Source organism: Astyanax mexicanus, unplaced genomic scaffold (genome assembly GCF_023375975.1).
Source record: "Astyanax mexicanus isolate ESR-SI-001 unplaced genomic scaffold, AstMex3_surface scaffold_32, whole genome shotgun sequence".
NCBI lineage: Eukaryota > Metazoa > Chordata > Actinopteri > Characiformes > Acestrorhamphidae > Astyanax > Astyanax mexicanus.
The window spans coordinates 2,553,886-2,572,574 of NW_026040042.1; the positions used below are offsets into that span (position 1 = coordinate 2,553,886).

At 35.5% G+C, this 18,689-nt stretch overlaps 1 protein-coding gene across 2 annotated transcripts in view; it reads right to left on the reverse strand.

Annotated features, from left to right (window-relative positions):
* The window catches only part of LOC111188312 (NACHT, LRR and PYD domains-containing protein 12-like), a 1,256,108-nt gene that overhangs the window by 1,083,271 nt on the left and 154,148 nt on the right, over positions 1-18,689 (reverse strand). For both annotated transcript variants that reach the window (XM_049472985.1, XM_049472986.1), the window contains exon 3: positions 5,609-5,816. In XM_049472985.1, the coding sequence (XP_049328942.1) occupies positions 5,609-5,816 (208 nt within the window). The remainder of the gene's footprint in view (positions 1-5,608; positions 5,817-18,689) is intronic.

An 18,689-nucleotide genomic window follows, 5' to 3' on the forward strand; every position in this document is an offset into this window, starting at 1 on the left:
CATCACACACACAAACTAATTCTAATTTCTTTGTTAATAAATTGGTTAACAGATAATTGTTAGGGATTATTTCAGTATTAATTAAAGCAACACAGGATCATTAATTATAAATAGCTGAATCTCACATGCTACAGGTTAAACTAACACTGAACTTAAAATTCAGATAAACAGACATGCATGTACTTCTGATAAAGAGCTCAGAAGAGAACACTTTTCCACAGAGAACATGATCTACTGACATGGTTCTTATAGCCTATAAAAATATAAATGATAGATTCCATTACCATTCTAGTAGAGACCAGTTAATGTTCAGTGTAGAACAGCAGAGAAAAGGAAGTACTGCAGGAATATTTACAAACTAAATCATTTTATCACACTGCAAAACTACACATCTACTGAACTAGGATACATTCTCTACCTCATCCCTAAGAAACATGATACTCATATAGAAATCATATTAAATCTAGTTAGTGTGTCTATTTTTCTTTATGAGGGTAAAATTACAATCTGATTATTTACTCTTTTAAAGTGGGAATTTGTGACTATATTTAGGTGCACATGGTCAGGGATAGTTCATCAAAAGCAATGTCTGATGTGCATTAGTTTAAGTATTTTTCATGTTTATTACTTTTTCAGTTTAAAGTTATTTAAACATTGTGACTATATAAAATGTAACTGTTCATCTTATTTTCTCTGAAGGGTACCAACAATTTTGTTCAAGTGTGTACATACTTAGGTTTATGTCTTACAGTTTCACTGTTAATAGAGTGGTTATCTCATGGCTACATCTTTAAAAAATGCAACATTTACAAATATATATCTCAATATTGGATGGGGTGATCAATAAATATGATCATTACAGCTAAAAAAAACTTAACAGGACAAGGAGCAGGATATTAAAGTAATCTCTCTCTTTAGAAATAAATAAAACATAAATGGGAAAGAAAAATCATAGAACCCATAGTCAGAGCTAGCCTTTTTAATAAATTAAGTGCATTTGCGTTGTACTAGCAGGCAGATGTGATAAACAGTAGAGGAGAAAAGGAGAAGCACATGTGAAGATGAGAGGTTCTGTTTGTTGTACTTTGATGATCTTACCCCAGTTTCTCCAGTTTACAGTGTGGATTCTCCAGTTCAGCAGAGAGCAGCTTCACTCCTGAATCCTGCAGATTATTAAAACTCAGGTTCAGTTCTCTCAGAGTTGAGGAGTTTGAGCTGAGAACTGAGGCCAGAGCTGCACAGCTTTTCTCTGAGAGATTACACCCAGCCAGCCTGAGAGAGAAATGATAATCCATTAGAAACACTGATCTTTAAATATTATGGAGGTCTAAAAATTATATTTCAATATATCTAATACTTAATGTGTCTTCTGTCAACTAAACATATTCACCCTTTTATTCATATTTATTATTATTATTATTATTATTATTATTATTATTATTATTATTATTATTATTATTGTTTATTTTGTTTTCCTAAAAAGGCTGTAGAGCAATAACTTTAATTTCATTTCATAACTTTGGTATATAAGTATAGTAATTTACCCACTACTCAATCAAAATATGGCCTGATGGTGACACTATAGAGCAATGTTGTGCGTGCTGGTGAATATCTCAGCAACTGTGACATCTAAAGTGAAAATATGTTCTGAATCTTATTCTGGTCACATTTCACTCACATCCACCACTGCCATATTTAGCAAAAACTGCAAAACACATTTTTCTACTAGTTGTGGATTTTTTAATATTTCCGAACAATCTAGATATCACAATATTCAGCAGATGCCCCTGATCAAGATTAATAAAAAACTTATTTATAGTTATTAACAACATTGCTGCTATATGCAAATTAGTTATCTTGGAGTGGAACTTAGTTCACATAAATGGCTAAGATCAATAGACTGGATTCTAATGCAACTTAGCAGTTTTCTTTAAACATGTAATTAGTTTCTCAAAATCTTCTTCAATTAAGTTGAACATTTGTCTACTACATCTCTGGCCCATCTGAGTAATTTATAAAGGATAACTTAGATTTTTAAATATTGAAAAATAATCAAATAACAATCTATGGAAAGTACAAAATTATGAAAAGAACTTTAGTTTTATTGAATCTACTGGCTGCAGTAAATAAATCAATCAGTGATGAGTGGTTTGAGTTAACTGTAACTGGTTCTATATCTTTATTGTGCATTATTGAATTGTGACCATACTGTCAAATTATTACAAATATTTATGATAATGCTAATGAATCAAAGCTTTTAAATAATTGCAAGAAATGTTCTTAGTTCCTTTTTACTCTTAAAAAGAGAATCAAAAGGCTGCTGTGGATGCTGAGGGGCATCTGTCAACATATCCACTAAATCGCTGCTATGAGCCAATTACTCCTACTGGGGTGAAACTTAATTCAAGTCTAAAGACTGCTAACATGGATTTTGATGAAACTTTTTTTTTGATTTGCCAAAGTTTTACAGCATCAAAACATCTGATTCTCAACAACCACTACTAAGTTGAGTTGAAACTTTGCCTGCTGTATCTGTGGCCAATTGGAAGAAGACTTATTAAGAACAATTGAATAATTAAAAAACAAATTTATATATATATATATATATATATATACCTCTGGAAAAAAATAAGAGGCCACTAAAGGACAAATTGTTCAGAAAAAACTCTGAAATTCCCAAAAAAAGAATTTGCATTTATTAGCAGAAAATGATAAATGGTCAAAACAACGAAAAAAATGCAGTGCTTTCAGACCTCAAATAATGCAAAGAAAATAAGACATTATTAATTTAGAAACAACAATACTAATGTTTTAACTCAGGAAGAGTTCATAAGTTAATATTTGGTGGAATAACCATGATTTGTAATCACAGTTTTCATGCTTCTTGGCATGCTTTCCACCAGTCTTTCACATTGCTTTTGGATAACTTTATGCCACTCCTGGTGCAAAGTTTAGCTTTGTTTAATGGCTTGTGATCATCCATCTTCCTCTTGATTATATTCTAGAGGTTTTCAATGGGCTTCAAGGTTGGAGATTTCATTGGAGACTTAATTCATACAATGATTGACCTAGCTGTGTGGTATGGAGCATTTTCCTGTTGGAAAAAAACACTCCTCAGAGTTAGGGAACATTGCCAGCACAGAAGGAAGGAAGTGGTTTTCCAGGATAAACTTACATGCGGCTTGATTCATACGTCCTTTGAAAAGATGAAGCTGCCCTATTCCACCTTTGCTGAAGCAACCCTAGATCATCACCGATCCTCCAACAAATTTCACAGTGGGTGCAAGACACTGTGGCTTGGACACCTCTCCAGGTCTCCATTTAACCATTAGACAACCAGGTGTTGGGCAAAGTTGAAAATTAGACTTTTTAGAGAAGATGACCTAACTTGTCCTATTGCAAGATTATTGCGATGACCACAGCAGTGTTTTTTATACTTTTCCTCATTAAATAAGATTTGGTTCAGGTGATCACCTATTCAGAAGCACATTAAGTAGAATGAGGTGTACTTGGGTAGTTGGAAATCAACTGACACTGGAGTGGAATGGCTGTCATACATGTAGAGATGCTGATTTAAAAAAAAAAACTGAGTACAGAGTAATTGTGATTAGTCACATAGATTATTGTGAGTGCAAAATCATCAAAAATCAGTATAAAATGGCAAAACATAAATGTGAAAAAAAACTCACTTAGCTCTTCTGGACAATTTAATCACTGGCATCAACCTCAGAAGATATTCCTCTGACCCACCATATTTTCTCAGGTCAAACTCATCCAGCTCCTCTTCTGAATTCAGCATCACAAACGCCACAGCTGACCACTGATCAGGAGAGAGCTTAACTCCACTGAGACCCCTGAAACCTCCACAGTTCAGGTATGTCTGGACTTCCTGCACTAGAGAATGATCATTCAGTTCATTCAGACAGTGGAACAGACTGATAGTTTTCTCTGGAGAGGGATTCTCCCTGATCTTCTGCTTGATGTACTCCACTACTTCCTCTTTGCTGTGAGAAATGTTCTCTGTCTGTATCAGAAGACCTTGTAAGAGAGTCTGGTTGGACTCCAGTGAGAGACCCAGAAGGAATCGGAGGAAAAGGTCCAGGTGTCCGTTCTCACTCTGTAAGGCCTTGTCCATGGCTCTCTTCAGGAAGTCAGACATTGTTACCTTTTTAAAAAAATCTAAAAATCCAGGTAGCACATTTCTGTTGTTGGAAATGAAGGACAAAAATGCATATAAAGCAGCCAGAAACTCCTGAACACTCAGATGCACAAAGCTGAAAACCTTCCCCAGGTGAAGTCCAAACTCCTGTCTGAAGATCTGGGTGCACACTCCTGAGTACACGGACACTTCTCTGACATCAATGCTGCACTCTCTCAGATCTTCCTCATAGAAGATCAGGTTTCCTTTCTCCAGCTGTTGGAAAGCCAGTTTTCCCAGAGCCAGAATAATCTCTCTAGTCTGGTCAAGATCAACATCACTTTTTCTTTGGTACTTCTGTCTGCGGTGTTTGATCTGAAAGATAAGGAAGTGTGTGAACATTTGAGTCAGAGTCTTGGGGATCTCTCCTCCCTCTGCTTCACCCAACATCCTCTCTAGAACAGTGGCTGAGATCCAGCAGAAGACTGGGATGTGGCACATGATGTAGAGGCTTCTGTAGGACTTGATGCATGTAATGATTCTTTCAGCAAGGCTCTGATCTCTGATCCTTTTCCTGAAGTATTCCTCTTTCTGAGGGTCACTGAACCCTCGTACCTCTGTTACCTGATCAATACAGTCAGGAGGGATCTGATTGGCTGCTGCTGGTCGAGTAGTTATCCATAGGAGAGCAGAGGGAAGCAGGTTCCCCTGGATGAGGTTTGTCAGCAGCACATCCACTGAGGCTGATTGTGTTACATCAGATACTCTCTCATTGTTCTGGAAATCTAGAGGAAGCTGACATTCATCCAGACCATCAAAGATGAACATGACTTTGTAACGATGATAATCTCTTGGTTTTAATTCTTTTATGTTGCTGAAAAAATGATTAAGAAGATCCACCAGACTGAGTGTTTTACTTTTCATCAGATTCAGCTCTCTAAAAGGAAGTGGAAATATGAAGGGAACATCCTGATTGGCTTTTCCTTCAGTCCAGTCCAGAATGAACTTCTGCACAGAGACTGTTTTTCCAATTCCAGCAACTCCTTTAGTCAGCACAGTTCTGATGGACTGGTCTTTAAAGAGGTCGTTACATTTGATGGGTGTCTCCTGTGTTGCTGGTCTCCTGGATGCTGCTTCAATCTGTCTGACCTCATGTTCATTATTGACCTCTCCACTTCCTCCCTCTGTGATGTACAGATCTGTGTAGATCTCATTCAGAAGGGTTGAGGTTCCAGCATTTGAGATTCCTTCATTAATTTTCTGAAATTTCTCCTTTAGAGTAGATTTCAGCTTTCGATGACAGGACGGAGCCAGTTCTAATAGAAATAGAAAAAGCAATATCATTAAATATGGTGAAGTATTAAATATATAATAAAAATGTGCTGTCACTAAAGGCTGTTTACACAAAAAAAATGAAACTAGTGTAATTCATGCACATATAAATATTATGTAAATGATCTAATCACTCACTGGTCTGCAGTTTGTTAGCGAGGTCTGTCTGGTTCATGTTCTTCAGGACGTGCAGTGTGATCTTCAGCGCTCCCTCTCTGACACCACTCTGATCCTCCTCATCCTCCTCCTCTCTCCCAGAGCATGCTGGGTAATCCAGATTCTTCAGCATCTTCAGAAACCTCTCCAGCTGATTCTTTACCAGAGAGATGACTTTGTGCTCCAGCTCCTGATTAAACACATGGTAAGAAATGGTAGTAAAACATGAACAGATAATAGTTTTATAAAATAATTTGTGGTTTATGTCAATATAATGTTTTGGATATGAGATGTGTTGTGTTGGATTCAGATCAAGGGCAAAATTCAAGATTTCTTTTATATTATTTCTAGCCCTTCTAGCAGTTAGAGCTTTCTCAGAATGTAACAGAACATCATATTTAACAGTTTAATATGAAAACATAATGTGATATCTGTGGCTCTAGAGCTTTGACTGCATTTATATTGAAGTAAAATCTTTGTAATAATCTGGATTTCTGAACTGATCATTAATAAATGGTCATCATAAATTAGTGTGTGACTTATTCATTATGTAAATCACAATTACAATCTCAATCTAACTAAATCTATAAACACATTTACTGTTGTACTCGTACTCGTATGTTTAATAAACCTCTGCAATTCAACTTAGAAAGAGTAAGTAATGATTATTAAACATCTATAGCACATAACTTCATATTTTAAAGTTTAAATCACATTTTACAGTGTTCACATGTGCTCTGGCATTAATCACACCTACACACCTTTAATATGAAGTTCATATTTCTCCTGCTGATTTCTGGAGTCTCCTTCTGGACTCTGTCAGAAAACATAACATTAACATATGTTACTAAATGGTGATTGTGAATATATCTACAGAAAGAAAGTTCCAGAAGATCAACCACCACTGCAACACTCCACCAACCTTCACACTCACCAAAAAGTTAATTCTAGATTTTATCAGATCAGAGAATCATGTTTCTCACAGTCTGGTGTTTTTTTGTAAAATCCAGATGTGTTTTTTTTACAGAGGTGAGGTTTTTGTTTCCTCCATAAAGATCAGATAGCTGGAGAGCTGCAGTGATGGTTTATCTGCTGAAAGTTTCTCCCATCTGCACACAGGATCTCTAGAGCTCAGTCAGAGTGATGATTATACACTACACTGCCCAAAGTATTCATTCACCCAATCAAATCATTAAACTCAGGTTCCAATCACTTCCATTACCACAGGTGAACAAAACCAAACACCTCCACACACAGACTGATTCTATTTGTTAGAATTTGTATTAGTAGAATTGTTTTCTCTAAAGTGTGTTTTAGTATAGAAGTTATAGTTGTAGAATTCAGAGAAAACATAGAAGTGTCTTTTCATCTTATTCTCCAGAGTCACGTCATCCTTACCTGAGATCAGCAGAACTGTTGTCCTTTCTGAAGTTTATATATTTATCCATTGACTCTTCACTCTTCATGGAGACACAGCTGGGTTCAGGTGAGTCTGATCTCTTATCCTGATCCAGTCTAAAACACAACCAGTATCAGACACCATCTACAACCTTTCCAGCATGTTGGTGTGATTCTACATTCATGTGATTTTGATGGTAAATGAGTTTATAATTGGAAATTTGAACTTGAACAACCTCTCAAGCTTTAATTTCTAAATCATGTTTCTCACATTCTGAGAGACTTTCAGGAACATCTCAAAGATGATTTAGAAAAACGAAGTTGAGACGTTGATTAAAACACGAATTTAAAAAAGTTTTTCCTTTTCAATTTATATTTAATTGAATTCATTACAAAAACAAAATATTTAATGTTCAAACAAGATAAACCTTACTGTTTTTAGCAGATATTCACTCATGTTGAATCTGATCGTCTACAACACATTCTAAAGAAGTTGGGATGGTTTTTACCACTGTGTTAAATCACCTTCCCTTTAAAAACTCAATAAGCGCTCGGGAACTGAGGACCCTATGTGTGGAAGTTTTAGTTCAGGAAGTTCAACTAATGGTTTTCTGAAGTGTTTCTGAGCTCATGTGGTGATTAATATCCCTTCCAGAATCATGTCAGTTTTTAATGCAGTGCCTGAGGGGTTGAAGGTCACGGGTGTTTAATGTTGGTTTTCTGCAGCTTACTTGCAGAGATTTCTCCAAAATTCTCAGAATATTTTTTAGTTTAGTTTAGTGTATTTCGGTTCATGAAAGATAAACACTTCTATACAAAGTGACAATAATAACAGTAGTGAGAAATATTAAGTGCACACATGCTTTCACACATGAAAAAGAAGTAAAGAAAAGAGAAAAAAGAAAATAAAAAATAATGATAATAATATTAATAATAATAATGATAATTAATAATACATAATTCTCATAATTCTCATAATTTATTCCATAACCGAACCCCTTTAACAGATATACATCTATTTCTTTAAATCAGTTCTTACTTTAGTTTTTTTTAAACACACACCTACTCCTCTAAGTTCATATTTACTCTCTTTAATTTCAAACAGCTTCTGGATACAGATAGGAAGTAAATGGTTTTGTGCTTTGTACATTAACAGTGCAGTTTAAAGGTTGACTATATCACTGAATTTTAAAATATGTAGATTAATAAATAATTTGTTGGTTGGTTCTCATAGTACGTTTTTTTAACTTATAATTCTTATAGCTTTCTTTTGTAATATGAAGATTTAAAGGTTTAGTGTTGGTTTTATATGTGTTTCCCCACTGCTCCACACAATAGCTCATGTATGGAACAATGAAGGAACAATACAGTATATAAAGTCAATTTTGATTCAATATATCTTTAGTTGTATATAGTATCACTAGAATTGAATTGTTGCCAGCATAATTTAAGATTAACATTTATGATTAACATCATCAATCTTAATTTTAACTGTATTTTTTTTTATTTGTCTTTTACCAAATATTATGAATTTTGTTTTACTTAAATTCAGGGATAGCTTGTTTATATAAAACCATTTCTTTAAGACTGTCAGTTCCCTTTCCATCGTATTCAGTAGCTGTTCCAAACATTTCTCAGAGCAGTATAGATTAGTATCATCAGCAAATAATGCAAATTTTAGCAATTTTGATACTTTACAGATGTCATTTATATACAGTGTGAACAATATTGGTCCTAATACTGAACCTTGTGGAACTCCACAAGTGACCTTCAATAAATTAGATTTAAAATGATTTATTTGTACATATTGATACCTGTTATCAAGGTAACTCTCAAGCCATGAGTATGCTGCTCCTCTAAAGCCATATCGTTCTAATTTGGCCATTAATAATTCATGATCTATAGTGTCAAATAGAGGTGTGAAGAAATCTCGTGGCACGAGATCTCACGAGATTAAACGTGACAATATTTCTCGTCAAGCCTAATCCTGTCTCGCGGGAAGAAAAGAAATAGTTTAGTGTGGACTTTTTAAGAGGGATCTGGCAACCCAGTAGCGATACAGCGGGTGGCTGAGGAGTGAGAGCAGCTCTCAGCAGAAGAGGAAAATTCGGGGATTTAATTGTGTACCCGCTTTGAGGCGCAGTAAATCACAGACCAATCACGTGTGGGGTAAGATCACCAAACGCTCTCTTCAGTCAATCAGATCTGTGCAGACGCGGTAAGGAAAAAATAAATAAATAAACACACCGCTCCTCACGCGGGATCGAACCCGTGTTGTCAGGGTCGCGGTCGTGAAAAAACGCCTTTATAAGGAGAAAGGGAGCCCGAAAACGGGCGGAAAAACGAGAACTGGACCATACTGAATTCTTTTTTTTTTTTATAATTTTATTTCTAATTTTTTCCCATTTTCTCCCCAATTTACACGGCCAATTACCCAACCCACCCACTAGCAATTAGTGATACCTCAACACACCAGGAGGGTGAAGACTAGCACATCCTTCCTCCGATACATGTGAAGTCAGCCACCGCTTCTTTTCGAGCTGCTGCTGATGCAGCATTACCGAGCAGCCAGCGCGCTTGGAGGAAAGCACAGCGGCTCGGCTCTGGTACATCAGCTCACAGACGCCCTGTGCTGCAGACATCACCATAGGAGTGATGTGGGGAGAGAGCGCCATCTACCCACCCAGAGGGAGCAGGGCCAATTTTGCTCCCTCTGACGCCGGCAGCTTGATGGCAAAGCTGCATGAGCTGGGGTTCGAACCGGCGACCTCCTGCTCATAGTGGCAGCGCTTTAGACCGCTGGACCACTCGGCGCCCGACCATACTGAATTCTAATTAAATACTCCTGGCATAGAGGATGCTTCTGCTACTTTTAAGTTGTATGTCTGGCTGCATTTTGGCTCCAGTGGAAACAATAAACGGTAACAGAGTGACCAACAAGACACAAACCATATGTAAATACTGTAAGTAAATCCTACACGTGACTGTTTCATAGACAGCTGTACTAATACCTTAGCTCTGTACTGTATTTAAAATCATGTTCTGTCTCTGTTTGCACTTCAAGCAAAGTCTTAATATGAATGGTTGTAGTTTGCACTTATTGTTTGCTCTATATAAGACCTAGAAAAGTTTTATTTTTATTTTTTAATCTTATTTTTATTTCTATTTCCTGTGTGAGAAATAGAATGTGTGAGAGAAACCAGTCTGTTAATTGTGTTGTATGATTTTGTCAAATAAAACTCTAGTTTTCAAGCCATTTTTCATTTTTGACATTTTCTTTACATTTTTATTTTTAAATATCGTCTCGTCTCGTTCTCGTGAACCCAATATCGTGTCTCGTCTCGTCTCGTGATATTAGTGTCTCGTCACACCCCTAGTGTCAAATGCTTTTTTAAATCTATAAACACCCCAACAGCATACTCCTTGTAATTCACTGCAGCTGATATATCTTCTACAAGATGCATCACCGCCATTGAGGTGGACCTATTTACTCTAAAACCAAACTGTTGGTCATTCAGTAAATTGTGTTTGTCTATGAAATTATTTATCCTGTCTACAAATATTTTTCTAAAATGTTTGAGAACTGGGAGAGCAGAGAGATTGATCTGTAATTTGAGAGCTGGTGAAAGTCTCCACTTTTATAAATTGGAATAATTTTAGCTATTTTCATTTTATTAGGAAATGAGCCTTTGCGTTTTAAGACTGATTACAGATATATGTAAAAGGTTTCACCATACATTCTATTATAGACTTAACTGTAGTAATTTCTATTCCATTCCAGTCTGTGGATGTTTTATTATTAGGGTTCAAGCACTGAAGGTGCGTAGAACCCTATTGTTTTTGCTAAGATTTTTCTTCTTATTATTATTATTATTCTTTTTCCTCTGAAAAAGCAGTTGTGCAGCCTAAACCGTAACTCGTAGAGATATGAAACTTGGTAGGTAGATGTAGGATAAATGCATCTCAGTGGACACCAAAAATGGCACCGATTGGTCAAAGGGTGGCGCTATAAACAAGGAAAGTTCATTTTTCACTTTTTTTCTCAATAACTCCAGAACCATAAGACCTACATTCAAAATTCTTTTTTTGCTGGATTCCTTCAATTTGGACCATGTACTTCCGTCTATTTAGATTTTTTGCTAATTTGCATAATATGCAAAACATACTTTTGCGAACTAGTCCTAGGAATTTTGACCAATACTGACATGTTTGGTATCAAAATACTCGATAGAGCATGGGCTTCAATATTCATCAATTTTTTTTTTTAATTTGTAAACAATATGGCCGCTATATGCTAATTAGTCCTTCCGGATATATGCCCCATTCACTCCAACAGTTAAATTTGGAACATTGTTTCTCAGCAACCGTGCAACCTAGCAAGCTGAAAATTTGCACACAGAATCTATCATACAAACGCTAAAGGATGTTTAAAGGGCAACTTCATCAATCAAAATGGCTGAACGACATCAGCCAATCAGCATTCAGCAGGCTTTTTCACAGGCTGTACGTTGCCCAATCAGGATGAAACTTGGCTGTTATGTTCAGATGGAGACATTGTAGTGACCTGCAAAGTGGTGAAACAATTCGGCCACTGGGGGCGCTGTTCCAAAAAAACTAGTATATCTCAATCATAATGTAATATTTTGACATCTAATTGGTTTTGCCATATTAAGTGCAGTGCCTCTGACATATTTGTAAATACAGTTATGTTTAAAAAATGCTTTGTTTATTCATAATTGCTACTTGTTTTAAAATAGCTATATTTAAACTAGTCTCTGGATATTTGGCCTATCACCTCCATTTTGGTCTTGTTGCACACTGTAGAGTCTGCAGGTAAATAGACATCAAAAACAATAGTGAAACTGTCACTTACAATAGTGTCCAGGCATCAAGTAATCAGCGCGTCCTTGAAATTTCCAACCTAAATTGCTGTAACTGTGCAATATTTGCTGTAACCTCTCACAATGTTAAACACTGCTGTACAATATCACTGTGGTGAAGCACCATTTAATTCAGACCTATATTTAGAACAACTTTGTAATTACATGTCATGTCAGAACATTCACTCCTTGGTGTTAATATAAACTTGTTTGGTCAAAAAGTCAGCTTATTTTGAAAAGGTCAAAAGCTCAATCTGAACACCACTTTGTGAACATTCTGGTTCAGGTCTCCTAATCAAAAACTATAACATGTAGACACCTTTTGACTAATTGTAACTCAAGTGATGAATATTCTACAAATTTTATTATATTTGCATGTGAATTTAAGCACTGATCATGTTCAATGTCCTCTGCCCATCATTAATAACAGGTGAAAGACTTTTGATAATCTATAAATGTGACAGAGTGTCTCCAATTATAATAGACCTTCTTACACATCACTATCCTATGCTCTAGTAGGCACCATTGTGCCAGTTGGTGCTTGAACCCACTGATTGCCGCTTGCGGCTATATTTATTTTTGTTTTTTTACAATTTCCAGTATTTTCATTTTTTTATCAGTTCTCCTGTTAAACATAGGGAAAGGGTTTATATCAACAATATCTTTGTCTACACCATCCTTATTTGTTGGTTTCACAATCTCTTTTACTAAGTTCATTTTTACATAGTAGTCATTAAACTAATGAATCATTTCTTTAGTTATAATTGTATCGTTTTTTTATCTTTTACAAGATATTCTGGAGTGTCTACTCTTGCAGGTCCTTCCTGATGATGGTATTTAGTACACTCCATGTTTTATGCATGTTGTACCTATGCTGCTCCAATAAGTTTTTGATGATATTATGGGCTGTAGATGAAGAAACCCCTAAATTCCTAAACGCTGTTCTTAAACTGTTGGACTATTTGCTCACGCAGTTCTTCACAAAGTGATGATCCTCTCTCCATCCTTGCTTATGAACGACTGAACTTTTCAGGAATGCTCCCTTCATACCCAATCATGACCCTCACCTGTTTCCTATTAACCTGATCACCTGTGGAATGTTCTGAACAGGTGTTTTTCCAGCATTCCTCACCTTTCCCAGTCTTTTGTTGCCCCTGTCCCAACTTATTTTGTACGTGTTGCAGCATCAAATTCAAAATAAGTGAGTATTTGCAAAAACTAATAAAGTTTATCCATCTGAAAATTAAATATCTAACCAATATTAAAACTTCTCATCATTGTTACCTGATATTAATAGAATTGTTACCATCTCTAAAGTGTGTTATAGTATAGAAGTTATAGTTGTAGAATTCAGAGAACACAAAAAAGTCATGTCATCCTTACCTGAGATCAGCAGAACTGTTGTCCTCTCTGAATTCTATTAATCTGCCCATTGACTCTTCACTCTTCATGGAGACACAGCTGGGTTCAGGTGAGTCTGATCTCTTATCCTGATCCAGTCTAAAACACAACCAGTATCAGACACCATCTACAACCTTTCCAGCAAACCTTTCACTTTATACCCAATCACATTATTCTCTCACCTCTCAGCTTCCTGTGTGTCCTGTTCCCCAGAGACACTCATTTTGGAGCTCATCTTCCTCCTTCAGATTACACCCAATCCTGTAAACACATTCAAATCCACAAACTGCCTTCCTGTTTAAAGTAAGGTAATGTTCTTCTCTCTGAGTCTAAAACACTTTTAGTCAGAGAGTAAATTCTAGTATTAAAGCTTCAGTTTTTACCTCTGTTCCTGTGTGTTCTTCTCTCATTTAAACAGAAGCTACTGAAGATTTCACTTTCCCTTCAAACCGGTTTAAACTGGATTAGTTCCTCAATTCAGTATTAAGTTCAGGAATGGAGGAGTGACATGTTTTTTGATATTCTCAGTGAAAGCTGGACACGGTCTGACTATCTAAAATGTATATATGGAAGCACAAACAGCAGGATGTGTTCTCTCTGATACATTTCCTCCTCTGTCCCCTCCTTTAGGCCCTATCAAAAATGTTTTCTGCCTTGAACTTATATATCCTAACCATCACTCATTTACTTTCTGGAGTCTGAAGCCTCTCAGGCAATACTGAGGTCGTCTAACATAGTTTGACCTTTTGTAATATTTAAACTACATAATAATCATTGCTGTCCAATGAAAAACATGTATCTCCAAAACAGCAACTTTACAGGAGAGAGATACAACCTCTGACCTGTCTGGTGAGTTCTTTGGTCTTCATGATGCTGTTTGTTCACTAGTGTTCTCTAACAAACCACTGAGGCCTTCACAGAACAGCTGTATTTATACTGAGACTAAATTACACACAGCTGGATTAACTCTATTAACTCATTAAGTGACTTCTGAAGGTAAGTGATTGCACTGGATTTTATTTAGGGGTTTCAGAGTAAAGGGGGCTGAATACTTTTGCACATCACACTTTTCAGATTTTGAAAAAAAAAAAAAAAACATGTATAATTTTCTTTCCACTTAACAATTATGTGCTATTTTGTGTTGGTCTATCACTTAAAATCTCAATAAAATACATTACAATTTTGTGGTTGTAAGTTAATAACATGAGAAAAGGTTTAAGGGCTGTAAATACTTTTGCAAACCACTGTAATTATTATAATTATTTAATTAGGAGAATAACAGCTCTACCGTATGATACCATATTAAAATCACAGCAGTGTCACATTTCAATATGTTAATAATATATTCACCATAAATCGTCCTAGTAGTTAAAGAGACGATCATTGATAACTGTGTAATAACTGTATAATAAATACTGTACTATAGAACAGCTGAACAGACAGTGTAATAATTAGCATTATGTGTCTCAGTATTTTTAATGGTAGAATCACAGATACCACATAACTATGTCTATAACTATAAACTACAATAGTAAAACTATGGCAGCATCATTAATTAAACATAGTGATCATAAGGAAGCACAGTAGTTCAGAGTAATGTTATGGTTATATATGCAATAACTACAGTTACTATATAAAATCATAGTAAAACCATAGTAATTCTTTTGTAAGAGTAACTAAGAGCTAGATTAATTTAATAGATTAATGATGAGCTTCCAGCAGCTGATCAGCCAATAGACTGCACTAGAAAATCAACACATAGAAACAACAGTAAAATAAACTAAACACTGCACTTTATTAATATATGAAATAAACAGGCAGCATTAATGCTAAAAGTCTCTCTTTACACTGCAAACATGATCATTACAGACAGTAGCTGTGAGGGAGAGCTGGCATCCCCCCACAGGAGGGAGGCAGAGAGCCACCACTCAGCCTGAATCCAGACCTGCTGCTAGACTGGTTTCCACCACCAGAGGGAGGCAGAGAGCTTCCTCTTATCTCATCATTCATCATCTGCTCCACATGAGCTCTGGTCTATTTACAGTTTTTTACAATCACTAACATGCTTTTATCTGATCTGTATTCACATTTTCAAAACTCTAAATACGCTTAACTCAACATCTGTCTGTTGTGGACTAAACTGTTCATACAGTTCATGTAGCGATCACACAATATGTATTCAATTAGCATGTTTTATACATGCTTACATTTTATTAACAAACTAAATTGCTAAACTAAAATACTAAAATAGCATGCTAAAATTAAATATCTCATGTTACAAACCTTAAATACAGTATATAACTGCTGTTTGTACAATAATAGCATGTGTAAATCTATTATAACTAATATACACATTATTAATAATAAATAAAATTCTATGATAAGCCAATCAGAGCTGGAACTGGATTTTATCATTAGACATAATGCTGTCAGTGACATGAACACATAAAAAAGGGTATTTTTGTTTTGGACTGAGTGTGGCCAGTGTAGCTATTGGAGCTCATAGAGAGAGAGAGAGAGAAGAAAGAAAATATCTCTGGATGGAGGGAAAGTAATAGTTACTCCAGGAAAAGGTGGAGTTAAACCAGGACAAGGGAGAGAGGAAGAGTTGGGTCAGGATAAGGAAGAGGAACAAAGGTGCCAAAAGTATTTACATTCATTACTCTGTAGGTAGAAGTATAGATACTAGAGTTTAAAATATAAATACTTCTGTAGAAGTTGAAGCATCAACTCAAGTATCAACTTTTACTCAAGTAAAAGTGTAAAAGTTCTGGTTTCAAAAATACAGTAAAAAGTATAAAAGTTAAAGTAATGGAAGGGAAAGTTTAGACCACGCCACAGAGTCCTATAGTGCACTTTTTATTCTACTCTATAGTTCTATAAAATAAATATCACTTAACAACTTTTAGACAATATGTTACTCACATTTGATACTCAAGTAATTTCTTTATAAAAAAGTTACTAATAAAAACAATCATGATGCTGTTTCTGTAATGTCAGTAGCTTTTATTATTTTAACAGTGGTTGCACTGTGATTGACTATACGTAGCTCTGGAACAGAGAACATGCGTTCTTGTGTTTTGAAAGAATTAGTTGATGTTAATCAGGTGTTTGTGTTTTTGTGATGACAAAATGTGCTTTTGTGCAGAAAATGAACTGGGGTGGGTTTCCCGAAAGCTTCGTAATGCGTTAACTTCGTTAACTCGTACTTAAGATTGATCGTTAATTAAAGAGTGTTTCCCAAACCGGTGCGTAACTAAAGTACTACGTAAACTCGCTCGCAGATTAACGAGTGCCCTGACCCAATCGTTATTTTTAGAGAGCTTCTTTAGGGGATCTTGACTTGCAGTTCAGCACCTTAAACACCAGGGACCGCCAATTTTGAGGGAGAAAAATGTTAATTTCCGTGGTTGAAGCAATTATATTATATTACTATTAATTATAATCAATTATATTATATTGTATTATGTTATATTATTCCCCGTGTCTGCGGGTGCTCCGGTTTCCTCCCACAGTCCAAAGACCTAATTGGATGTCGGATAAAAATTAAAAACTGCCCCTTAGGTGTGAGTGTGTGAGTGGATGTGTCTGTGTGTCTGTCTGTGTCTGTCTGTCCTGCGATGGATTGGCGGCCTGTCCAGGGTGTATAGCCTACTGCCTTCCGCCCGATGCCGGCTGGTAGACTCCAGCCCCCCCGCGACCCTTAAAGGATAAAGCGGTTGACGATGAGTAAGTGAGTGAATGAGTTATATTATATTATATTATATTATATTATATTATATTATATTATATTATATTATATTATATTATATTATAATGCCAACTTTGTCTGTGGCTTGTAGTCTAACTGGGCAAACCCACGAATACATTATTAAAATCCAGATTCCTGTATGATGCTCACGGTCTAAGCAAAGCTGCAAAGTCAGCAAGTCTGTGGATTCTGTAATCAGGCTGTTACTGTGGAATACACGCAACTATACACAATTCCCACCAGCCCGGGAATTACAGCACAACACTATATATTTCCATGCTATTGGGAAAATTCCTGGTACTGTAGGTCCGGTGCAGGGGACGTCTGCGGTGTCTTTAATCACACCTACACGTATTGTAAAGGGTATCGGTGAATGTGCAGGTAATATTTAATATTATTCCTTAATCAGGTGATTCTAACCAACATTGTGGCCGTTCATCTCGGCAAACTCTGGGGTGTGTCAGCTCACAAATATATAAATACCAGTCAAAAGTTGGACACGTCTCATTCAATGTTTTTATTTTATTTTTTTTTTACATTGTGGATTAATATTAAAACCATGAAAACTATTAATTGATGCATATGGAATTATCTAGTAAACAAAAAGGTGGGCTTAACAATCCCCTGACCTAAACCCAACTGAGATGGTGATTGGATTAGCATACTCATGTTGGTTTAATATATATAACATACATATATGTATTATTATATTATTTTTATATTTTTTATATATTATATTTTTTATATTATTATTAATAATTATAATAATAATTTAATATTACTCGCCAAATTTCTATTAATAATATTAGTATAATATCTATTTATATATATATATATATATATATATATATATATATATATATATATATATATATATATATAAACAATAATCGTTTTAAAAAAGTAAAATTTTTTTAAATAGATTAGATTTTCGAGCATTTATTTAGTCATATGTATCTTTAGGAGTATTTTATTAATGCCAAAGTACATCTTTTTGTAATTTAAATTTCAGAATATGTATAATATTGATGATTACAACATTTCTACGTTTTTAGGGTGTAATAGTGAATAAATACTGCATATTGGCAGTGTTGAATCGATATATGTGGATCGATTGAGTGCGCTGTTTTGGGGGAGGAGTCAACAAAGACGTTCTTTAACCTCGTTCGTTAATTTTCACGTTGCGAAGCTCTTTGGGAAACACTCGCAGAACTGGCTCGTTCTTTACTCACGTCATTCGTTAGTTAGTTCGTTATTCGCTAAGATTGATCGTTTTTGGGAAACCCACCCCTGTTTGGTTAATTGTATGAGGGAGGTGTGGTGCTGTATTTACAGTTTAGATAAAGTAAAATCTAAAGTACTGGTAAATGCTTCTCAGCAGTTGTAAAATAGAAACTGTAAGGAGATCTCTCTGTGTTTCTGAAGTGTTGTTAGTAAAAGCAGAAATGATTCAGTAAATTTCCCCCAACCTGCCTCTAATTACTGACTTTATTTCAGCAGTAAAAGATCTGTTCTTGACTGGAGTCTCTCGGTGCAGCACTTTCACTGTGGTTCTCATTCTCATGCTGAACAATCATTGATGGATTCTCTTCTTTGTGTTTATGAACATTACAATCTCCAACCGCTGTGTTTT